The 26,497-nt window shown below is 34.5% G+C and overlaps 1 protein-coding gene across 28 annotated transcripts in view; it reads left to right on the forward strand.

The window, feature by feature from the left end:
* Nucleotides 1–26,497, forward strand: part of BAZ2B (bromodomain adjacent to zinc finger domain 2B) — a 385,223-nt gene that overhangs the window by 305,558 nt on the left and 53,168 nt on the right. For 22 of the 28 annotated variants that reach the window (XM_067741804.1, XM_067741805.1, XM_067741777.1 and 19 more), the window contains 10 exons: nucleotides 2,258–2,350; nucleotides 2,466–2,527; nucleotides 7,255–7,320; nucleotides 9,006–9,071; nucleotides 10,474–10,518; nucleotides 10,738–10,770; nucleotides 12,000–12,065; nucleotides 22,109–22,249; nucleotides 24,640–24,894; nucleotides 25,859–26,073. In XM_067741804.1, the coding sequence (XP_067597905.1) occupies nucleotides 2,258–2,350; nucleotides 2,466–2,527; nucleotides 7,255–7,320; nucleotides 9,006–9,071; nucleotides 10,474–10,518; nucleotides 10,738–10,770; nucleotides 12,000–12,065; nucleotides 22,109–22,249; nucleotides 24,640–24,894; nucleotides 25,859–26,073 (1,042 nt within the window). The remainder of the gene's footprint in view (nucleotides 1–2,257; nucleotides 2,351–2,465; nucleotides 2,528–7,254; nucleotides 7,321–9,005; nucleotides 9,072–10,473; nucleotides 10,519–10,737; nucleotides 10,771–11,999; nucleotides 12,066–22,108; nucleotides 22,250–24,639; nucleotides 24,895–25,858; nucleotides 26,074–26,497) is intronic. The other 6 variants (XM_067741788.1, XM_067741792.1, XM_067741797.1 and 3 more) reach the window with 1 other exon arrangement.

The raw sequence follows: 26,497 nt of genomic DNA on the forward strand, positions 1-26,497 counted from the left end.
TTTTTTCATGTTTTCTCCAACTGTTCGTAATGTGAAAGTTAAGCTATATAAATTTTAAGTGATTAATCCAAATTGTATCTTCCTTGCTAAAGTGAAAAGATATGAGTTGAGCTTTTTAATGTTTTTCTTTTCCAGTTTAAACATGAAAATTACTGTGAACTTGTGTGGAGTTTGAAATTGACTGATACATTCATATACAAAAAAATACACCAATATATGTGATAAAAATTTCTTTATTATAAGCCAAACTTCTATTAGAAAGCATCAGTTTAGCTTGGAACAAAGCATCATACTTATGCCACCTTTTCTAGGAAATTTTTTTTTAACCACTTAGCAACCCTTTACATTTTAAGGCAGATTTAGGTCTTTATATCAGAGTTCAGTGACAGCCTTCAATTCTTATATGTTAAAAAATAATGTTTACCTGGATCTATCGTAGATGAGAACAGTGTCCTGCAGGTGTATTATTATCAGAGCTTGCTAACTCTGCAGGCCAGTTGATACATTTTTATTTCCCAGAGTATTTCGTGAACAGGAGAATCCTTTTTATGCGGCTCAGAAATTTTTGATGATGCTTAAAACTTAATACTGAAAATTATTGGAAGATTGGAGGTATACTTTAGTATCAGCTTCTGTTTCATCTTTTATTAACACTTCAAGTTTCCTAGATAAAATCAAACCTTCTTATATCCCCTCCCCTTTTTTTAAGTCTTCATGATAGGAAATCAACCGTAGTAACCAACTGCACCTCAGCTGTTACAAGGACATAGGGTTAAGTTTCTTTCTAAAATCTCAAGGCATTTAAATTTCTCTAAGGGTTTTAGAAGTAGTAACATATAGACTGTGAAGTCAGAAAGTCCTGGGTGTGTATCTTAGCTTTGCTCTTTAACTTCTGGGAGCCTTAGTTTATTTCATTTGTAAGCTGGGCATAATGTTGCCTATCTCATAAGGTTGTTATGAAAATTAAACAAGATCATGTAAATTTAATACAACAGTTCAGTAAATGGTGGAGGTTATGAGTAGAGCTCAAGTGATTACCTAATCATATTCATTATTAGTGAATATAAGTTTCTTAAAATTCTTCACCTGTTACAAAGTTGAAAACAATGTCTAATGTAAAGTGGTATTTTCTAAAATGATTTTATGAATGATACACCACTTTTATAGTTAGCAGTATTTTGATCAAGTTTGCCAGCAGAAGAATGTGTAACGTTACATGCTTTTCTGTATCAGCTACCTATTGCCACATTAAGGCCAACCACAAAACCTCAGTGGTGTACAGCTCTAAGCATTACCTATTTGTGCGGATGGAATGAGCTGGTGGCAAATTAGCAGTTAGGCATCTCTGCTGATCTTGGCTGGGCTTTTTCACATTAGTGGAGTCAGCTGCCTCCATGTGTCCCAACCTCAGGCAGCCTAGCCCGAACTTGTCCTCATAGTAAAGGGCAAGGCACAAGAGTAAAAAGAGTAGAAAGAGTACAGGTATACTTTCAGACTTCTACTTGCATCACACTGTTTACATCCCATTGGCCAAAGAAGATCACATGGCTGAACTCAAAATCAAGGAACAAGAAGATATATTCCACGCATGTCTTGATGAGAGGGGACCGCAAAGTCACATTACAAATGGCATGGATAGTCAAGGAATGAAGACTTGGGACCATTAATTATGTCAGTCTATCCCAGTTTCATACATTTGTCCTTAAAAAGTATGAGAACGAGGTTGTCCTTAAAACTCATTGACATTCTGTACTCTTTATTTAGGAGATGTAGTCGCTTTCCTTCATAAATGAAAATATCAATGGATTCAAAAATTTTACCATTTATATAGCGGACTGAAATGCTAAGTTTGGGAGCTTTGTTCTATTTTGGGTTCTCTTTCTTTTTTTTATGTATTTTGTTATTTTTAAGACTGAAGCTGAATCACTTTTTTTTACATATTAGCAGGTACTTTCATTATAAGTGAGGGTTACATGAAATGTGAAAAAAAATGTACTTATATTAGCCTTTGCAATGAGGAGTAAGAGAGGCATCATTTTTCTTATGTATATGGGATCATATTCGACGAAATAGTTTGGCAATTTCTAGGGGAAATGAACATGACATTTTCTGAGGTTCTCCTACTTGGTATCTAATGTTTGGCAATTTTCTTAAAAATTATGTCCTTCATGATGATACCAGTTTCACAGGTATTGTTTTTAGGTTAGCAGTTATGTAAAGTTGTTAATAACATTCCTTGAAATTTTGTATTTTTCAGAAATAGCCAGGCAAGCAGCACAAATAAAGCTTTTGAGAAAACTGCAAAAGCAGGAACAGGCTCGGGTTGCCAAAGAAGCTAAAAAACAACGAGGTGGGTGATTTAAATGGTAGCCTAAACTTGAAGAGTGAGGATTGGGTAATTCATAAGAGGCATCTCTTCTTTGTTCCTTTTCTGATGATATCTGTGCCTTGATTTTTCATCATAGCAATAATGGCTGCTGAGGAGAAGCGAAAGCAAAAAGAACAGATAAAGATTATGAAACAACAGGTATGTTTATTCATTGGAACTGATTTTTAAAACACAGGCATTGTTTTGGGGATCTATCTGTATCTTTCTCTGTGTACATTATTTTCATTTTGATTTCTGAAATAACTGTATTTCACATTAATGTTATGTATCTTATTTAGAAAGTTGTCCTCTTTCATTAGTTAAAATTCACCTCATTTTATTTTTTTTTATTTTTATTATTTTTATTTATTTATTTATTTTTGGCTGCATTGGATCTTCCTTGCTGCACACAGGCTTTCTCTAGCTGTGGCAAGCGGGGGCTGTTCTTCACTGCAGTGCGCGGGCTTCTCACTGCGGTGGCTTCTCTTGTTGCAGAGCACGGGCTCCAGTAGTTGTGGCACGTGGGCTCAGTAGTTGTGGCCCGTGGGCTCTAGAGCACGGGCTCAGTAGTTGTGGTGCACAGGCTTAGTTGTTCCGTGGCATGTGGAAAGTTCCCGGACCAGGGCTCAAACCTGTGTCCCCTGCATTGGCAGGTGGATTCTTAACCACTGGGCCACCAGGGAAGTCCCTAAATTCACCTCATTTTAAAGCGAAGTCTTCTACTTCCAAGTTTTTCTAAGAATTGATTACCACCGGAGCCTGTGCTCCACAACGGGAGAGGCCACAACAGTGAGAGGCCCGCGTACTGCAAAAAAAAAAAAAAAAAAATTGCTTACCAAACAGTAAATTTTGTATAAGTACTTTTAATATCCTGATAGACTTTGAATATAAGTTGACATCATGAATAACTTTCAAACTTTTTAAATTAATGTATTAGTAAATGAAGGATATTCCTTAAATATTCAAATTTTAATAAGAAAAGTTGTTGTCCTAAAACATGTAAAATACTAGTAAAAAATTAAATTCAAGTTATATAGAATAAGGCTTGCCTCCATTGCTTGTGATTGCTTTCAGAGTTACTAAAAAATTACTGCAGTCGTCTCTCAGTATCCACAAGGGATCGGTTCCAGGACCCCCATGGATACCAAAATCCACAGATGCAAGTCCCTTATGTAAAATGGTGTAGTATTTGCATATAACCTATGCACATCTTCCTGTATACTTTAAATCATCTCTTGATTATTTGTAATACCTAATACAATGTGAAGGCTATGTAAATAGTTGCCAGCATGGGGCAAATTCAAGTTTTGCTTTTAGGAACTTCCTGAAAAATTTTTTTTCTAATTTATCTTTGATCCATGGTTGGTAGAGTCCATGGATACAGAACCTGCAGATAAGGAGAGCCAACTACAGTGCAAACAATGAAAAAAGCATCATTTCAGCAGCATTCTGTTGTATATCTACAGTACCTCTCCTGTGTGTAGTTTTCAAAATTAAGTATAGGTAAATAAAGTAATTTTAAAATTCTTACAGGTAAAGTATTATATGACAAGATATTCAACTTTATTGAAGATGGGAATGTGTACACTACTCTCCCATCTCCATATATTCACTGTAATCATTAAAGCAGAAAGGAAATGGGGATAACTAATATTCTTTAAAAAATTTTTAAATGGCAAGTAGTTATTTCTGAGTATGAAATGAAGCCAATTGTGTTATTATATAAATAGCTGCTAAATAAATGGCTTGGATTGGATTTGATGTGGCTGTCTCGAAGGTTCTTTCCAGTATTGACTAAAGCAGTATGATTAGAAAGAGTTGATATGGAATTGGGATTCAGAATTTAGTTTACAGTCAGGCAGACTGTAAGAGTTGAATATGGGCTCTGCTACTTAAGAATTTTGTAACCTTAGATGAATTTCTCAACCTCTAAGTCTCTGTTTCCTCCACTGTGAAAGAAAATAACTGCATTATCTGAAGATTAAATGAGGTGATAAATGTAAAGTACATGCAACAGTGCCTGGCACAAAGCAAATGCTCACTTTTTAAAAGATGATATAAAACACCAAACTGCATACTAAACTCTTTTACCGTAATTTAAAGTAGTCAGCAGTAAACTTGAATTCCTTTAGTTTGTTAATTCCAAATAGTTTGTTAATTGTCACTGCTAAAGACACTGTAAGATTGACTTATAAATATCTAGTCTAATGAATGCCTTTGTTAAAATATAAATATTTACTGTATATCACATATATATAAAAATAAGTTTATGTTTCATTTTCAAGTGAAATACTATTGTTTCTAAATATTATACCTTTTTATAGCTCATCCTATTTCCTAATGGCTAGAGATCCATCAAATCTTATCAGCACTTTAAATTCAGCTTTGTGACCCTAAAGTCTTGAAGTGGCTACAACCTAAATATACATGCTCATCAAAAAATCAGCTGCATAGCACAGGGAGCTCAGCTCTGTGCTTTGTGACCACCTAGAGGGGTGGGATAGGGAGTGTGGGAGGGAGATGCAAGAGGGAGGAGATATGGGGATATATGTATCTGTATAGCTGATACACTTTGTTATAAAGCAGAAACTAGCACACCATTGTAAAGCAGTTATACTCCAATAAAGATGTTAAAAAATAAAAAAGCATTGGAGTACCAACGTTTCAGCAACGTTAATACAAATGAGCTGATCATAGAGTTTTGTCAAGATATTTATCTGAGGCTAGTTTCAGAATACAGTCTGACTTATTCCTTATTGCCAACAAAGTGAATCAAAGTATAGCTTAGGTCTACTCACATAGTCAGTTACATAATGCCTATTTTAAAGTCAGCTTTAGATCTAGAATAAAATAGTAGCATGTGCTTCTGGATTATTTTTTCCACCTAGTAGGCCAGTATCACCAGATAGTCCTCAAGACAATATTCTGGAAGCTTACAGAAGCATTATTATGAAGCAGAAGGAACAAAAGCATTGGAATGTGACCAAGGCTCTGTATTTACTATTTGATTTAAGGCAAAATATTTACTCTCTAGGAACTTTAGCTTTCTATTAGGTAAAAAGAAGATAATTTCAACTCTTTTCATGATCAATAAGATATTTTATGTAGAGTGCCCAGTTGAGGGGTTGGATACCCAATATTATAAAGTGAATCTGTATTATAATAACTTATAAATAATGTTTATCTCTACTAATGCTAATGACACCACTACCATATATATGTGTGTGTGTATATATATGTCTATGTATGTCTATGTATGTATATATTGAGATCAATAACATCAGTGTACATAAAAAGAAATGTTTAAAAACGTTAAAGTATAGCTTGCAAAGGTACAGCTAGCATCTGGAAATTGGAACAGGTATTATAACATTAAGCAGTATAAAATGTGTTCGCTCTGGAAATCCTACGACAAATGCAATTTGCTAGTAGGAAAATTGGGGTGTTTGGGGGCAAACGATGTATTATTATTGAGTACCAGTTTGGGACTTTCAAAGGGGTTTCTGAACATGAAATTGTTAACATTGTGCTGATAGCATATGAGATAATGTTTTTAAATCAAAATGTAAAGTTTTATCAAACTTTAATCACTGAATTCTAAAACAATAACTAGTACATTAAATTTAAACAATGTGAACACCAATTATGCCATTGGAATCATTCTCTAGAATGTTCAATTGTAATTAAGCCTTTTAAAAATAATATTACAGATTATTTCTGAATTTGGCTTATTGTAGTAGTTAAAAGCAATGTAGGGCTTCCCTGGTGGCACAGTGGTTGAGAGTCCGCCTGCCGATGCAAGGGACACGGGTTCGTGCCCCGGTCCGCGAAGATCCCACATGCCGCGGAGCGTCTGGGCCCGTGAGCCATGGCCGCTGAGCCTGCGCGTCCGGAGCCTGTGCTCCGCAATGGGAGAGGCCACAACGGTGAGGGGCCCGCGTACCGCAAAAAAAGAAAAAAAAGAAAAGCAATGTAATATTATCATGTGAAGTAAGAAATTATAGTATGGAAATTGTTAATGATAATCGATTACAGTTGTGTGGCACCACACACTTTTTTTTTTATTATAAATTTATTTATTTTGGCTGCGGTGGGTCTTCGTTGCTGCCCGCGGGCTTTCTCTAGTTGCGGTGAGCGGGGGCTACTTTCCGTTGCAGTGCACGGGCTTCTCATTGCAGTGGCTTCTCTCATTGCGGAGCACGGGCTCTAGGCACGCGGGCCTCAGTAGTTGTGGCTCGCGGACTCTAGAGCGCAGGCTCAGTAGTTATGGCACACGGGCTTAGCTGCTCTGCGGCATGTGGGGGTCTTCCCAGACCAGGGCTTGAACCCGGGTCCCCTGCATTGGCAGGCGGATTCTTAACCACTGTGCCACCAGGGAAGCCCCTGCCACACACTTTTTTAAGCATTTTTAGTTTATTCATGACATAGTGAGAGAGGGCAAACACCTCTCCCCATTTTATACAAGAGTAGTTATTCTTTGCTCAAGATCATCGTATGAATGACAGTAACTCAGGACTAGCCTTAGGTTTTCTCACTCCTGATACATTATTTTTCTACTTTTCTGTCCTGTTTTTATTTAAAACTAAGTATAATTGTAACTGCAGATACTTATAAAAATTCACAGGCTAAATGAGTTTAGTTTATGTAGTTTCTGTATACATATTTAGCATTTGTATTTTACAAATTGTTTTGAGAAATTTTATAAAGTCATATTAATTTGACATGAACTTATATATGATGTTAAACTAAACAAGTTTTACATCCACCATGGGCAACCTTTGGTAACTCTGTATTTATATCTTAACTTATTTGATTTGACTTAAATACTTTTCACCTAGATATTTAGTTTATTTTATTATCTTAAATTATTATAATTTTTTCTACAGGAAAAAATTAAGAGAATACAACAAATCAGAATGGAAAAAGAGCTTCGAGCCCAGCAAATTCTAGAGGTAGAATTCTTAAATGTGATATGATTAAAGTAATATAGTCATATATTTTAAAGTCTCCCAAAATAAAAATCTTACCTACATATTCTGTCACTTATACAAATTAATATGTCCATCAGAAACTCTCTTTAAACATAATGCATAGAGTAAGACCTTATCTGATCCTTATTTAGCAGACTCATCTAATCCTAACAACCCAGGAAATAAGACAAAAGAGAAGAAGAAAACAGGGAAACCTCTGAACAGCCAGTATAGGTGTCATAAGGTTCATGTGCTGAAACTCGTGTTCTTTACTTTTAGAAAACTCATTAGGACTTATAGTCAGATATTTACTTTTAATTTAGAAATAAAACATTACAAGAGTGAAAGTAAATTTTAAACGTAGAAACAGTTTAATCAGCTTGTTTTTTTGGCTTCTAATATACCCTGCTTCCCCACAAGCTGATGGAATAGGACTAGAGGACATATATTGGAATCAGTAAAATAATAGCCACAAGATAGCAAGGGAAAATACAGAAAAACTCCAACCAGCATGTATAGGAATTCAAAAGCCTACCAAGAGTCTGTAATCTTTTAGTTGAATAGCAAGCAATTTTCAACACCTTAGCAGCTGAAAGGCATTACTCTGTGGAACTGTACAGTATAATAACTGATGTTCAGAATAATTGCCCCAAGTCATCAAGAAAAAGCCAAATTATATTTAGCGTAGTGTGTCTAAGCAGTATATATCTCAAAACTATTTCCATCCAAAATAGTGAAAATAAACTTTTAATGTTCAGAATTGCTATAACCTCCCAGCTATTCAGGAAACTCTTGGTATAAACGATTTATTCCCTGAGGGTGTCAAATAGCTGAAGTGTTCTATGTTACATGATTATTCCTTCTAGAAATATACACATGTTTCCTTATCCATTTCAAATTAATTTAAAAAATTCAAATCAAAAGTACTCCTACCTTCAAGTAAATTAACAATAGCTACTGGATAGTTATCAAACTACTAGATAATTAATGACTTTAACATTATGACGCTCAGATTTGGTATCATGACCTTGATATTCAAAATGTACTTCATGAAAGATTATAAGTTTCCATTCTATCTTTCTAAAAAACCTTGAATTTAATCACAATATACAGCTAGAGAAAATCAGATTTAATGTGTTTCATTTATATCAGCTGAGTAATGGATTACTTTATCTCAAATTTCAAGTATTAAAAAAATCCAAATAGACATGTTCATTTTTAAATGTGTTACTGATTTATTATTTAAGTAACTTTTATTATCAGTTAAAATCTATCCCATCTTCTAAATTTTTTATGATCATTTTTTACTTTTAAAAATCAGAAAAAAAAGGAAAAATTACATAAAATTTTTCTGTGATTAAGTTTTAATGTAAAATAATAAACACTCAATTATTTCAGACTTTTAATAGAGTTTGAAGAAGTCAAGAAAAGCTGACATACGCTTATGAATTTAAGAATTTTTTATATCTTAATGCTAATCTATACATTAGAAATGAAATTAGTATGTTAAGTACAATATTAACTGTGGGAAAATCTGTAATTGTTTACATATATGTTCCATGTTGTTTTGTACCTGTGAGGCATGTAGCTCCATTTTCAAGTCATAGATTACTTTCAAGTTGCAGTGGTGCTGTTGCATGACTTTGAGACCTGTTTTGCATGCACAGGCAAAAAAGAAAAAGAAGGAAGAAGCAGCAAATGCCAAATTATTGGAGGCCGAGAAACGAATAAAGGTTAGTTTAGATGAGAATCAGTTTTCATTTTTCAAAAATAAAAACTGTATATTATACCAGTATCAATTGTATTAAAAAAAAGCCCTCCTCAAAATGACTATCTAAAAAAATGTTTAGCACAGATAAAACATGTGTATAGTGTGTGTTTTTATTGTATGTATATTGTATGTATATTTTTATATTTCGTTATACAGGTTATATGTGATACTTTGAGCTCTTTAAATAGCAGACCAAATCAGAAATGCAAACTATTGCATAATACCTGTATATAGTTTTGATGGATAAGATCTCCCCAGAGCTATTTTGTATCATTTATGTTTAAGTTTCAAAATGTGTTCCAAATCCGATTCTCTCCTTAGATTATAACGTTCTCTTTGTTAATGTCTAATAACTGTTTTAACTATTAAAAAGTGAAAAGCCTACAGAAACAAAAACCTAACTTTATCAGCTCTAATTTACCAATAATAAAAGTAGCCATTGTTACATATTGTAACTTGATGTGTTGTTTGGGGATGTTTTGGTTTTGATTTTCTGGCGTGAAACATAAGAGAGTTGGACCCTCACTCCCCCACCAGCCTCCACCCCGACACACATTACACCCCTACCTTCCATTTTTTCTGATAGTTATTTACTGAAATTGGGCAGCCATGTGGTCCTACTGGTTCAAGAAACAGCCACTACAGCTATATCTTATAAAACCAGGGAACTGTTTGTTACCTTTTTCTACATAGACTCTCTTACTTTGTTCTTTAAATTTCTACTCCTTTTCAAAATGGCTGCCCTTAATATTAATTAATCCGTATTTTATCTTTATAAAAAGATTCAAATTGGTGACATTCCCAGAACTGTTTGGATTAAGCCCTACCCCTTTGGGATGGTGCCCTCAATCATAGGTGGACATAAAAATCTCCAGCTGATTCCTTTTCTCTTGTCACTTTCATTCCTACACAGTGATGGAAATGATATAGATGCTGTTAATCCCAGAGTGTATTTAGGGATTTATATTCAGAGTGGAGAGAGTTTTAATTAGCTAGATTTGAGGGTTGCTTCATTATGTTTTCTTTTTTTTTTTTTTTTTTTAGTGCCAGTTTTATCTGATATGCTCTATCTAGCTAGTCAGTTCAGTGAATGGGTCATTGAAGTGTGTTTACTATTAGGTCACTGAATCTTAACTCTAAATGTCTACTGAATAAGGATCCTTGCTCCTGTCCTACAGTTTTTATATATTAGGTAGAACCATATGAAGTTGCCACTACATAAGTAAAAAATTATTGGATGTTTGCAGTTTCATATGGTTCAACCTAATGGAAGACTATAGAATCTCAGAAAAGGAACTTCTAATACTTGTTGCATGTTCTAAATTTTCCCTAAAAATCCATCTTAAAAGTTTCTTATTTTTAAGGAAAAAGAAATGAGAAGACAACAAGCTGTTCTTCTAAAGCATCAGGTCTGTAGACACATAGTTATACAGTTGTCGAAATGTACATTTTATAATTTTTCTTAAATCTATTTTTGGAAAAATCTTCAAGATATTTTGTTTAAAAGTTCCAGTATAATTCCTGCTTAAATTCCTGGTTTTGGGATTGGTGTCTTTCGGGGGGTTAAAAATTGGTTTCATGACTCTGTGATTTCTGTTTCATAATGTTGTGCCAACTCTTTCTACCAGGAGTTGGAGAGGCATAGACTAGATATGGTATGGGTATGTTTATTTCTGTACATCTAACACCGCATTGTGATTTGGTTGTGATATGGTTGTCATAGCAATGCATAAAGTGTAGCACTGGCTGCTGTCATATTACATACTGCTGCATGGCTTTACAGCACAGTGCATTGCATACATCTGCTTGTCTGTCTATAAAGAAATATGGTACATTTCCAAGATTTTCAATTGAATTGGGCAGGCCTTATATAAGGCTGCTGTCTAAAAGTTTACGTTACTGATGTCACAGTGAAAGTTGGATCACTATCCAATTAGATACGACTATGACCCATATTCTCCCATCATTCTAGATGCAAAACTGCCATTGAATACAATGGGAATTTTGAGTTAGGTTGATGAGAGAATATGAAATATATTCTGGTTTTATGGACAAATTTTAGAAATTTTTAGAAATATCCCTTTGGGGGAACCACGTATATTTAATCAAAAAGAATGATTCAGTACTATAGCTATGTGACTTTTTTATTTTAAAGTAAAATGAGACTATCGAAGTAAGCTAATGCTTACCTTATTTTCACACTGTGCCTTTTAGATTCCACTTACGCGCCCATGGTGCAGCTTTTGTGGCTTTAAATAGTGCATCAAGTGGCAGACATCAGTAAACAGGAATATCCCATTTCATTGATGTTGTTATATGAATCATGCCTATAACAGCTTGAAAAAAACTTTCTAATTTGTCGGTGGCTTATTGGATTTACAAAATGATAGTGTACTTGAAATAAAAATAACTAATTCTAAAACCATGAAGTGAAAGTGAATATAAATCAATTTCTACCTGATCTAAAAATTTAAGAACAGCACAACCTTTGGTTTAATTGGCTGTAGTACATATTTGTGGTTTTTCTAATAGCAGATGTAAGGTAACTGACCTGTTCCAGCCAACCATTATGCTTTTTGTTCTGCCAGCTTTTGAAGGAGCATCACAACTGACCATAAGTAAACCTTGTATGCTTCTGTTTACACTGTCTCCATGTTCATTGCTTTACCTTTTTGCTTTTGATTGTTCTTGTATTTGCTTTCTAAACCTGAACTAAAACATGCACAGACTGGCCATTCTTGTCTTATATTTAGTATTTACTGTGACTTGTCTATAAATGCTAAACATGCTATACCGAGTTTTTTTGTTCTGTTTTGTTTTGTTTTTCCATTTGAAAATCAAACTATTAACTATGGTTGAGTTATATTCCTAATTTTATCTGGCCTAATAGGAACGAGAGAGAAGGAGACAACATATGATGCTTATGAAAGCTATGGAAGCGCGTAAAAAAGCAGAAGTAAGTGTATGTTTCTGGAAAAATATTATCTTGTCATAAATTAATATTTTTTCTTAAAACATTGGCTCTTCTAAGTATAGATTTTTTGGAGTAGGGATTGTCATGATTTTCCGACTCTCATACATAAGCAAACCAAAGGTTAGAGATAGTAACCGAGTGTTAGAACATAAAAGAATCCATAGGATGGATTCCAATGTATGAGTTAATTTTCTTGGCTGAGATTTTTTATTTTTATTATTTTTTTTATTATTATTTTTTTTATTTTTGCGGTACACGGGTCTCTCACTGTTGTGGCCTCTCCCGCTGCGGAGCACAGGCTCCGGACGCGCAGGCTCAGCGGCCATGGCTCACGGGCCCAGCCGCTCTGCGGCATGTGGGATCTTCCCGGACAGGGGCACGAATGCGCGTCCCCCGCACCGGCAGGCGGACTCAACCACTGCGCCACCAGGGAAGCCCCTTGGCTGAGATTTTAATTACCTTTTTAAAATATAGTGAATGGCATTCATTTGGATAAAATGAATTCTTCTTACTGTGACTAGAGTTTCACAAAATTACAGGCATGCCTAGACAAATCCTATGTGTCCTAATTCAAACATCAGTCAGTTCAGCCATGGACTTCTGCCCTCAGAATTACTCTTTAGCATTCTATGTGTAAAATTAGGCCTAAGTACTATCTTTGAAATAGACTTTTACCATATACTTCAGAATAAGAAAATTATTGCAATAAGTCAAAATGAACTTATATGGATGTTAATAGAAATCACTTAAAGGTTAAAAAATGTTACAAAGGAATGCATTCTGAATTAAAGCAGTTGAATAGAGGTATGGCCATTATAACCAGGGCTTTGGAGTTTCAGAGACTCAGATACCTATGCTGGCTCTAAACCAACTTGCTTTAAGCTCGTCAGGTTATTTCTTCTTTAAAATTGAGAAAATGATTCTGGTAGGATTATAAGATTATCAAGTGGGATAAGCATTTAATAAATAATAATTAATGAAAATGAGACTATTTGATCTAGAAGTTGAGTGCCCTATATTTCAGTTTTTTAGCCTCAGCTGTGGCTTAAACTCTCATTACAGATTTCTGATATGAAGGCACAGTATGTGTATTGTTTAGGAACCTGGACATTGTAACCAAATGATCAGGATTTGAATTCTAATTTCATACATTCCAGCTATATGACCTTGGGCAAGTTATTTAACCTCTCTGCGATTCAGGTTTTTCATCTGTAAAATGGAGATGATACTAATTCCTATTTCATAGGGTTTGTAGTTATGATTAAATGGGTGTGTGTCTATATGAGCGTATGTGTAAAGTTCTTGGAACGGTGCCTGGCACCACATAGTGCCTACTTACTTATCACAATAAGTTATTTATTACTATGTAGGTGTTTTTTTCCTTACTTGTTAATTATCCAGGGCCACTGACACCCTCTACACCTAACACAACAAGGGAATCTACACATGGATTTATAAACACAATCTCTGAAAAATGACAGGCAGGGAAAGAGAGAGAGGTGACAGATTCCAGGATTGGGCATGGCTGCGAACTCTGTTCCCTTCTGAATGCAGTGGCGGGAAGAGTAGGGAAGGGGATTAATTAAAATTCTAAAAGCTCGACCTAATTTTCTCCTATCTGGAGAGATGGGAACTGAGGGAATAACTCAGGGAAAAGACCTGGAATATCCCTCAAGAGTCAAGTTCTTCCCTGCCAGGTATTCCTCTTACCAGAAGGACCAAGAAGAACCAGGGCTTGTTATTCTGATTTTTCCTCTTGGAGAGGAAAGCTAAAGAAAGGCAGAATAATGAAAATAACCAAGAGCATTATCTCCAGACGTACTAGGATTTGGTAGAAGGGGACACCCAAGAGAATAATGAGGATAAGATCATCCGAGGGAGTGAATGCTCAGGTTAAGAGGTACCCAAAAGGCCCAAAAGTCATGACCTCTCTCACTGGTTTTTTTATATTTGCTCTGTGGCCTGGGAGGAGAGTAAGAAAAGCTGCTGAAGAGAGGTGAGTAAGATCTGCATTGAGTGGAAGGTAGCAACCATGGGATAAATGAAGATAATTCAAATGAAATCTTCTAAGAATCTCTCAAGACCCAAGAGCATCTTTCATGGGAAAAGGATATACCCTTGACTAGATAGAGTGAAATCAGGTACACTGCTTCCAATAAAACTCGGAAAGGGATATGAGAAACCGGGTACAGCTCTCCCTCTTCTAGCTACCTTCATCCTCAGAAAAAAAGGAACATGAATAGCATACAAAATACTCTTCAATTTGAAGTACTTTGAAATATAAAAACAATTATCAGATAAAGTGAGAAGAAACTAAAGGAAAATTAACCCACCTACATTGGAGCAATGCAAGTTCGTGATAGGGCTGCCCGTATCAAGCATGAGTAATTAGAAAAGAAATGCAAGAAAACTGCCAAAATATCAAACCAAAAATATATGTGTGTACGCACGTGTGCATGCATGTATACATAAAGTAACAGCTTAAAGCATAATAACTTAAAGAACCTGTTTTCCCTGCTTTCATTCTTGCTTTCCTCAGCACACTCCCTATGCATTCTCCACAGAGTAGCCGGAGTGATCTATTCAAAAAAGAAACCAGATTATATCTGGATAAACACTATCCAGTGGCTTCTCATTACAATAGTAATAAAGTCCAAATTCCTCACCAGTGACATATCAGACCCACATGCTCTGACCTCTGCCAACCTCTCCAACTTTACCTCATACAATTTGTACCTTATGTACTATTATCCAGACATTTTTGTCTTTTTATTATTTCTAAACAAAGGGTCTTTACTGTTGCTGTTCTTCCACTGAATATTCAAGTGGTTCTTGTCTATTGTTCAGTCATAGGTCAAATATTAACTTATCAAAGAGGCCTTCCCAGAACAGAGTACATTATATGTTTTCTGTCTATATAATTTTCTTTATATAATAATAATAAAGTCATTTTACTTTATTCTAGGTGGTTTTCTTTTTTTAAACACTTAGGAACTATTATTTAAAATAACAATACAACAACATATGTTACAAATAATCCTTTATCAGGATGTTTGAGAGAATCCCATAGGTAAAGCTGAATTCTCAAAATGTTTTTATCCTCTGATAACTATAGACCTGTGAACAGGACTAGAGAATTTTACCAGTTATTCAGATTTTTTTTTTTTTGGCCACACCGTGCGGTATGCAGGATCCTAGTTCCCTCCGACCAGGGTTCAAACCGCGACCCCTGCATTGGGAGCTGTGTAGTCTTCTTAACCACTGGACCACCAGGGAAGTCCCCAGTTATTCAGATCTTAAATTGTGTTCCTCTGTTGAATGATACCTATAGATCTTAGTAATCAACTAAGTATGTTTTTACATTTCTTAAAAGACTGTTGTGTACACAGCATTAAATTAGATGCTGCAGGAAAAGCAAAAAAATTAAAGACGCTTTTTATCATATCAGAGAGAGAAATCTTTACAGTATAAACAGTTAAGCAGTGACTAGGCATATATTTTTACTGATAATCCAAACTTTCACCATATCTTTTACATAAACTTACACCTCCGTGAATATTAACAAACCCTTCCTATGTCTATTTGTTCATTTCTTCATTATTAATGTGCATGAGATGTAACTAGAGTAATGCCAGTAATGGGCACATCTTGGCTTCATATTCTGCCTCTTATTACCTCCTAACAGCTCAACTGCAGTTTTTTCTGTTATTAACTGTTAAAAGAACAAACTTTATTGTAAAGTTAAAGCCATATGATACTTAGGCAGGGCCAACTCAAAATTCTAAAATAGCCTATGTGTAACCCTTGATTCTAAACTTTAATACCTTTAGACATTTAATTATTAAGTTGTGAAGAAAAAAATAAGATAAACAAAAATGCTGATGTTATGGGTAATGTTTATAGAATTATGAGGTTAAAAAATTAATTGCTTTCACCTTGTTAATTAAAAATCTCTTATAAAATCTGAATTTATTCCAAGAAACTCCCATAGTCATCAAAAAGGTAACACAAACACCATTTTTATGTTTCTTTGTGTACACTACACTGATCTTACTTTTTTTTTTTTTTTTTTTTTTTTTTTTTGCGGTACGCGGGCCTCCCACTGCTGTGGCCTCTCCCGTTGCGGAGCACAGGCTCCGGACGCGCAGCCTCAGCAGCCATGGCTCACGGGCCCAGCCGCTCCGCGGCATGTGGGATCTTCCCGGGCATGTGGGATCTTCCCGGACCGGGGCACGAACCCCGCGTCCCCTGCATCGGCAGGCGGACTCTCAACCACTGCGCCACCAGGGAAGCCCTGATCTTACTTTTTGATTTAGTGTTAACTTATTTTTCACTAAAAACATCCCAAATTTATATTGGTTCCCTAACTTAGGAATCTAATTTCTATAGTTTTTCCTTTATATAAATCTATAATTAATAAGAATATTCAGACATATAAATTACCTTACTTATTATTATATTAATTTTAGTGTATCATCATAGTTCATAAATATTTTTATTATATAATGTAAGGAAGGATAATCTTTAGCCTCATGAATAAAAAAGGCTTATGTCCTAGTATAATTCAAGTCTTAATATATTTGTGCTTTCATTATTACTAATCACTGGAAACTTAGGTTGGTTTAAGCAGTGTGACAAAGTAGCTCAAAATCTCCTGTTTCATTTATAAAAACTTCAAACTGTGTCAGTCACAAATTTATAAACATTTTACTCATATTATCTGAATAATCAACCGTCGTACCCGTAACAGAGTCTTTTGTATATGTGTTTCCCCAAGGATCAATAAACAACAAAAGGTTGTTAAACATGCGTCTATTACAGAATGACTATGTCAGCACTTTAGGAGACAAAACCATAAAATAGAAGAGAGTAGTTCAGGTTTCAGAAATCATCTAATAATTTGCAAGCATAAAAAATGTATAACCCATTCAATGATTCAAGTCATGAGAATATTTTATAATCCTATATTTATACTAATCATTACTTAGTGAAAAATAAAAAGAATTGCTCATGTAGACAGTTTTGTTTAAACAAACCCATTTTTCAGTTGAAGATATAATAAATGTACTTATATGACATACTTGTGTATTGTACTTTATATAATGTACTTAATTTCAATTTTAAAATTAAATTGTCTTTAAAAACATGTAAGGGCTTCCCTGGTGGCCCAGTGGTTGAGAGTCCGCCTGCCGATGCGGGGGACACGGGTTCGTGCCCCGGTCCGGGAAGATCCCACATGCTGCGGAGCGGCTGGACCCGTGAGCCATGGCCGCTGAGCCTGTGCGTCCGGAGCCTGTGCTCCGCAACGGGACAGGCCACAGCAGTGAGACGCCCGCGTACCGCAAAAAAAAGCACAAAAAAAACCCCATGTAAAATGATTTTATATTAACTATTCAGTAAAATGTTAAATGTCATACACATTTAAAAGATACATGCACAATTTTGGAACGAATTATTATCAATGTAATTTAGATGTATTAAAATCTCTACTTATCTGACTCAAGAATTAACAATTTTGATTTTAATTTAGGAGACATTTGTATAGTAGTAGCTACTCTAAGAATATTTGGTGATAGTTAATCTAAAGTAAGTACAGACTTTTGTGTAATACTTTGGTGGATTTTATGAAAATGTGATAACTGGAAATTTTTACTCTTTTTAAATAGTATTTTATATTTATACCTGTAAAATACAATAAAATATAATATAAATAATATATAATTTTATTAAAAATTTAAAATATAAGGATTTCTTTTATCATGGATTCATAATTTTTTCATTTGTTTAAACTTAATTTATTATTACATTTTAAATGTAAAAATAGGTCCTTTAAAAAAATTACCCTGATTTTTCTACTCACGCTCAATATGTGACGTAAAATAGTATCACTTTTATTCTTTATATCTGTCTTCTATAAATGGCTTATGTTATTAATCTTATTTACACTTTATTCTTCTTGCACCCTGAGGTAAATCTGTGTCTCTTAAAGAATATTTATGTCTTTGAAATTTAAGTACAGTTGCTGTGAAAAGAAATGTAATCTCCTAATTATGCCCAGAGCAAACACCTAAGAGACCCAGTAGAATCATAAAATACAGGAAACATAGGCATCTTTGCAACATGGCCTCTTAAAAATGGCCTGTTTGGCAATTTGATAAGTTGTAAAACTTTATAATAACAGATCCTCCTACCACACTCATTGCTTAGTTTTTAAACTTCTATGATTCTAAAATAGAATAAATTCATTTCATACCTTTGTTATTTTGCTATAGAGTTCTAGAAATACTTTCAGTTATGCGTTTAGAGTCCCTAAAATAATCCTTTTATGCATTTAAAATTTTCACCCTATGTATCTTAGGCTATTTAGTGTAATCTAAATTTAACACTTTTGCTATTGAAAAGTGTTGCAACTTCGAATGAAATTTAAATAACTTCTTAATTAGGATATTAGTAATATTTTGATACAGAAAATTTCATTACTATAATTAAGATGATAAAAAGATATTTTATTGTAAATGACATATATACCAAGAATCTACATTTATTTCATAAATTTTTACATCTAGAAAACTGCATAAGGACAGGGAAAGCTGGGAATAAAGGCCCCAAAAAATTGGAAGGAGGCATTCTAATTTGCTTGTAATTGTTTATAGTCAATCTAAAATATAGTTAAGAGCTATATTTCGTAGTCATTTGTAGACACTGTAAGTTATTGCCCTGAAATTTAAACAATGTGGCATTTGTAAATTTAATCATTCAGCAAATTAATCAATGCTTAAATAATTTTTATATGCTAATGCACACTGTATATGTCCATTAGAGACATATGATAACTATTATAGTTGGAAATAAGAACAATATTTAGACCAGTGCGAGAGGAAAATTGCACTGATACAGGCTTGAGTTGTCAGAGACAAAGATAATATTAAAAACTCTCCTGAGGGCTTCTGGCAAATTATACTGCTGGGAATTGAATAGGTCCACAAAGAGGTGCAGAAGTTGGTTCCTCTGATCTCTAGAAGTTCACACTACAGTGCGAGAGATCAACTTTAAACAAATAATTGTCTCTCAGTGCAATAAATGCTGTAATAAGTTATGTGGAAGCTCAAAAAAGGGAAATATTAAAACTCCTGAACTAGCTGTGGGAAAAATTAAAACATAGGCTTTATTTTTGTGTGAAGTAAGAAGGGCTATGCATTCCTGTCAAGAGGGGATGACAGGTACATAAATACAATGTTGCAACTAAACAGGACCTCTGGGATCTTGGGAGGAAGGTACAAAGAGGGGTTAGTCAATTTTAACCTTGTGCATATACCTCTCTTGGCTTTGCTGCTTCTCCTCCTCCTCCCCCCTCCCCCCCCTCCGCCCCTCATGATCATTACCATTATCATCCAAGCAGTGCCTCAAACTGGTTACACTGTTTGCTCAACACAGTTGTATCACAAAATGTGCCTAGAGTTTGGGAGATTCACTGAGAATCATGAGATAGGAGACCAGAACTTGTGTGGGGCTAGATTGTGACTGTCTTTATATGCCATTTTAAATATTAGTTTATTGTTGAGGGGATCCTAGAAGCTCTGGTTCTTTGAGAGTCATTTTATACCAAAACCGCAGGATTTGTATTAGTCCTATACAATTCAGTAGAAGTCACTAAATAAAGTAGTGAATAAATGCATTAAATTTAGAGACTCCATGTTTCCCTTAAAGTATCCCACTGAGGGAGTAGATGCTTGTCTTTAAGTAATAAAGGTCCTATGAATTTCTAAGATTTCTTGCAAACCTCCATTTCATCCTAAGGTATAGATGTCACATTCTATTCCATATTATGGACATGCTTTTTTAATTTGAAAGATACTGCATATCACTAGGTAAAAATAATATCCAAGAATCGTGCTTTCTCAGCTCTTGGCTGGGAATGTATTACTTCTCCACTCCTCTCTGTCTCCCCCTTGGCATGCTCTGCCGCAGCAGTCAGCGTGCTGTCTTACCAGTGATAATTGAAATGGAAATGGTTAAGATATGGGCAAAAATGCTAATATACTAGAGGAAGCAATAGTGCTAGGTTAAAATTATAGGTAAGAGCTATAATTAGGTAGGACAATTAAGAGAAATTAGGAATAGGAAGGAGGTGGAGGTTTTTAATTAGGGTTTGTATGCAAGATGGGAATAATGACCTTCCTAACTGGAGTACACCAATATAAGGAGGTAAGGAAACAATAGATGTTTATCAGGAATAGCAAATAGTTTGACTAAATTTACATAGACTATAACAGTGGGAGATAAGGTTGGAAAAGAAGAGAGTCCTGAATTCAAAAGTAAGGATTTGGACTTTATTTTGGCAAAAATAAAGAAAATTGAAAGACGTATGTGGTAATAGTTTAGAATTGCCTGTTGAGTCTACCATTATTTCTCCTCTAATAAATAAGAGTTGTATTTGATTGGATTGTGGGCAGAGGACAATGAGATATAACCTCACACCTGTCAAAATGCCTTTTATCAAAAAGACAAGAAGTAACAAGTGTTGGCAAGGATGTGGAGAAAAGGGGATGTTTGTCCACTGTTGGTGGGAATGTAAACTCGTGCAGCCACTATAGATAACAATATGGAGGTTTCTCAAAAACTTAAAAATAGAACTACCACATGATTCAGCAATCCCACTCCTAGGTATTTATCCAACGAAAATGGAAACACGAACTCGAAAAGATACATGCACCCCCATGTTCACTGCCTCACTATTTACAATCACCAAGACATGGAAGCAACCTCTGTGTTCATCAATAGATGAATAGATAAAGAAGATGATATATATATGTATATATACAATGGCATATTACTCAGCCATAAAAAAGCATGAAATCTTACCATTTGCGATAGCATGGATGCACCTGGAGGGTATTGTCTTAAGTGAAATAAGTCAGACAAAGACAAACACCATATGATTTCACTTATATGTAGAACCTAGAAAGCAAAACAAACATAAAACAGAAACAAGCTCGTAGATACAGAGAACAAACTAGTGGTTGCCAGAGGGGAGGGGGATTACGGGGAATGGATGAAATAGGTGAAGGAATTAAGATGTCCAGTTATAAAATAAATAAGCCATGGGGATGTAATGTACAGCATAAGGAATATAGTCATTAATATTGTAATAACTTTGTATGGTAACTAGACTTGATTATGGTGATCATTTCAGAATGTATAAAAATATCGAATCACTGTGTTGTACACCTAAAACCAATATAATATTGTAAGTCAGTTATACTTCAGTTTAAAAAGAGAATTGTATTTGATGTGTGACGATAAAGTAATGACACCAGTATTATTATAGAAAGTCACTTCTTCCAAAAGAATGCCATACTCTACAACAGGGAAACAGGATGATTATTTCCATATTGTTGCCATTACCCAAAATAATTTTAAAGCTTTTGGAATTGCCTTCAAAACCCATTTTACATTATTTTAAATGTTGTTTAGAGTGGTAAATAATATTTTTATTTCATCATAGGTGCACGTCTTAAGACTAGCTAATTCACTTTGAAAGAACTGCGTTTGCAGATTCAAACATGTTGCTTCCATTTTCATGCTGTAAATCTTTTCTTGCTTCCTTGAGCTACACAAAAATTTTTGTTCATACTAGTTAACTTTTTTTTATTAATACTTACTTGCCCATGTGCATTTTATATACCTGCCTTTATTAATAACTATTTTATTCTCATATTATAGCCTGGGAAAGGATTGAATAAATTTTGATAATGAAATAATCTGGGTTGAAACTAATATTGATATTTTGTATATGTATGTATATATACATACAGTCATAAGATGATTTTGAAACTCAAAAGGTGAAAACGCTGAAAAGCAAAATACGTCATTGTTTCTATGTAATTCCAAGTCTATTCCTAAACATCCTAAGAGAATTTTTTTCATGGAAATAACACTTTGATTACTTTTTAAATTTTAACTGGAGGTTTTTTAAACACGTATAATGATTAAACAGAATATGTGGACATGGTTTTCTTTTTAAGGAAAAAGAACGGTTAAAGCAAGAAAAACGTGATGAGAAAAGATTAAATAAAGAACGTAAACTAGAGCAACGAAGATTAGAATTAGAAATGGCAAAGGAACTAAAGAAGCCTAATGAAGACATGTGCTTAGCAGACCAAAAGGTAATTTATCAAGTAAACCATTTCATTAATAAATTTAATTTTTTGTGTTCTCACCTGATTCCTTTGCCAGAGCTGCCATTATGAAAGCCTTGTGTTTTTAGCTGGAGCAGTGGATTTCCAAGTCTAGGTCAATCTGTCCCTCCTGGATGGCCACGAGTAAACCTCTCTAGAGCCCTGTGCTGATAATGGCAGTTCTTAATATACAAACGGAGCACTGCAAACCTTTTTAATTTAAGTAGAAATACTACAGAAATCTATAAAAATGAATTATAGAAATAGATAGGATTTCTGTGTTTCATTTGGTCCTTCCCAGGCATTTAGTTACAGAAAGATCTAACTCCTCCCCCATGCCTCCATGGATGTTTAAATAAATTAGGATTTATAATCTATAACCTCCTTCAATGCTTTAGTGATGGTAGCTAACTATTGAGTATGTTTAGTACATGCCAGGCCCTATGCTAAGTGCTTTAAATGAATTTTCTCATTTAATCCTCACCACAATCCTATAGGACTGGTATTTATGCCCATTTACAGATGAGAAAACTTGAGACACAGAGAGGTTAAGGAACTTGCTCAACATTATACAGCTCATAAGTGGCAACTTGGATGCAGTCCCCAGTTTTTTAAACTCCAGAGCCCATACTGTTTATGATCCTGAAAGCCAAGAAATGTATCCAAGCAAAGTACCTCATGTGTGTTTTCTCTTCCATCATGCTTCACAGATTTATAATATTGCTAAAATACAGAAAAGTAGCAACTTGGAAAGAGCAAAATCACCGTGATAACTGGCATGATTTCACATACTTATGAATAGAAATCAATTATGTTTGGCTATAGTTAAGAAGATAGTATTCCTAGAAAATTATACAATAATGCATATCATATCTATAATACTGTCTCAGTAATAGAATATTATACTTGGTCAATAGCATCTATATTTACTTACATGCCATATGATATACAGATAGTGCTTGTCTCTTGATTATGCAAGCTCTTTTCTAAAGTGCTTAAAGCAAACTTTAGTACCCAAGTGGAAAATTTAATGATACTAATATTCTATTTATTTACCTAGCATAAATGCTTCTAAATAAAAGTGAAAGTATGCATTCTAGTTTTAGTCAATTGGATGTTTAAAATTTCCTAAGCACAGAATGGGTATAGTGGTTAGTCAACACGTTTAATAAGCTCCTGGTGAGCAATTTTTTTAATCCTAAGTGAGCTTTATTTTCTTGCTAATCCTAAATGATCTTTTTTTAATCCTAAATTGTCCTAAGTGATCTTTTGTTTTCATTTAAATCCATATGCACTATATCAAATATTTGTAAGTCCATTTTAAGCCTTACTGTCGTTAGCTTTGTTATATAAATTTTTAGAATCATATGGAAATGTGTATGTCTGATCTGATTCAGGAAAAAAGAAAACTCAGAATTAAATGGTTTTCATATGTAACAAAAGATTTGTATGATATCAGCAACTGTCCCTAGTTCTGTGTTTCCACACACTATTAGTAGAAAAAGTCTTTGGTTAGTTATTTCAGCAAGCACAGAGTGGAGGAAACGTTTTTGAACAAGGGCAAATTTAGATAAATAGAAATATTTACAAGCCACATTTTTCTCAATCAGAATTGAAAGTACTATTATTGAATCCCATTCATGGACAAAAATGTTTTTAATTTAGGTTACTTATTTATCTAACTTCTAAAATGTCCATAACAACTGATAATACAGTTAGTCATTAAAATGTTAATATGTGAGCATATTTGAGAAATAGCAAGAGAGCTCTCTAATTTTAACACTGAAATTCAATGTTTCGCTAATATACGGGAAACCTAAAGACTGATAGTTGCAGTATTACTGGGTTCTTGATAGGGTCATGGGTTCTGGTCATGTGGACCTAGTAATTTATCTGCAGTCATTAACTAAAGATGGTACTCTCTCCAACCATACGGCACACAGATGCACACTGTTAACTTCTGAGCTCCCAAAAAAGTGTGAATTATAAATCAATCTACATCAGTAGAAGAAACTATTGCATATGCCCTACTAAGTATGTCCATGATAAAGTACTTTTGAGATGTTTATTTCTTATGTTACCTGATTTTTGGTCCAGTTGTATAACGTGTGTTTTATCAATACCTAAGTTAAAATTAGTGTTCTCTTTTGCAGAGATCTAAGTTCATGTTGAGTTCAACCAAAATTTATTAGTGGTTACTTGTGTTCAGGATTCTATGCTTAGTACCATGGGGTTATAGAAATGCCCCCAGGGAGTTTACAGTCCAGCGGGAAGACCACTGGTATAACGCAAGAGAAAAATAGCAACTTACTTTACTTCAGGAGCTATAAAATCATGGCTTTTTGAACTACTTTTTCTCTCTTTTCTTTTATTTTCAGCCTTTGCCAGAGTTGCCTCGTATTCCAGGACTTGTTCTCTCTGGAAGTACATTTTCAGACTGTCTGATGGTGGTGCAGTTCTTACGAAACTTTGGTAAAGTTTTGGGCTTCGATGTGAATATTGATGTTCCAAACCTGAGTGTTCTTCAAGAGGGATTGCTAAATATAGGAGACAGCATGGGTGAAGTACAAGACTTGCTTGTGAGGCTCCTCTCAGCTGCTGTATGTGATCCCGGTCTAATTACAGGATACAAGGTAAAAAAACCCAAAATATAATTTTTTTAATTTGTACTATCAGTGCATTGATAGCTGGCTTTAGTGTATTAGCAGAAGATTGTACAAACATCCAATTTTTTCTACATAACTTCGTACAAAGTTAAAGGTAGATTGGTACAACTGGTGCAAACTTAGAAAAACCTGGTTCACAAAGCCTAAGGAATGTAAATCATTACCAGATTACTTTCTTTCCCTCTAGCTTTTGGTAAAAAGCAATCTGATTTAAGGAAATACCTAAGTGATATTCAGCAAAACAGAGAATTCTTAATTCATAAAGCAATTAACTTATGTGTGCCTTCTGAAATTATACTGTGTTCTCTCTGAAACACTATGAATAACCGAGGCTAATCAAGGCCCCTACAGACCAGCATGTTAAGATACTGTACTGCTAAGTGGATACTCAATAATTCAAATTTATCTTAATTCCAATTAAGATACACATTTCAGTCAGCTTTGCTCTAGGTAATGTAGAGAGAATCTTCCAGATGCACCTGTTACTTTTTTTTCCATCTCCCTATTCATTCAGCATACTAGGCAATAAAATCCGTGACACCATAGAGCAAGAAAACACATTGCTAGTACTTTTCAACCTCTCCCCCACTACTACTGGTAGAGCCTGGAAAAGCTTGGGATAGTGTCTGTAGTCAAAGAAGGTATGGTGAGACCATTTTTAGCCACAAGTTTACATACCCTTCCCCCCACCAAACTTTTTAACCAAGGGTTTGAAGAAGGAAGAGAAAAATTACAAGTACTTGAAAACTTGTCTATCATCTGTTGACTAAATGACGTTGAACGTCATGTTTTATCGCCACTTCATCAAAAATGTGAATAAAGCCCTTGTCAGTAATACCTAAATCATATAATACCAATATTTAAAAGTCTTATTGTTTATATCTTATGAGTCGTTGTGGTCAATACTGATAAAAATGCCAACCTTTTATAGGCCAAAACAGCTCTTGGAGAACATTTGCTGAATGTTGGTGTGAATCGAGACAATGTTTCCGAGATTTTGCAAATTTTTATGGAAGCACACTGTGGACAAACTGAGCTTACTGAAAGCCTGAAGACCAAAGCTTTTCAGGCTCACACTCCAGCACAGAAAGCCTCAGTTCTGGCTTTCCTGATCAATGAACTGGCGTGCAGCAAGAGTGTGGTGAGGTAAGCATATGCCCAGACATTTCTGGTGATTCTTTTCTGTTTTGAATTTGTCTGGTCACAAAGTAATACAAATTGCTTATAGAAAATTTTGAAGTTACAGACTACCACAAAGAAAAAGATTAAAATTACACTAATCTCACCATTCAGAGATGACTACTGCTAATAATGTTTCAATGTATTTCTTTGCAGTCTATTGGAAAAGAAATTTTGAATCATACTGTGTATAGTCTTTGTAACCCGTTTTGTTTATTTGGTAATTTTGTTATTTATTTGTATACTGAAGTGTAAGCAGGTTTTTCTTGCTATGGCTCCAGAATCCAGCACTGTTGCAAAAACCTAGAATTTTTCTTTCATCTTTTGATGATAAATGACTACTTGATTTTCCTTAGTAGCTGCCATTTGTAGAATTATCTACCTACTTTTT

This window comes from Pseudorca crassidens, chromosome 6 (genome assembly GCF_039906515.1).
Source record: "Pseudorca crassidens isolate mPseCra1 chromosome 6, mPseCra1.hap1, whole genome shotgun sequence".
Classification (NCBI taxonomy): Eukaryota; Metazoa; Chordata; class Mammalia; order Artiodactyla; family Delphinidae; genus Pseudorca; species Pseudorca crassidens.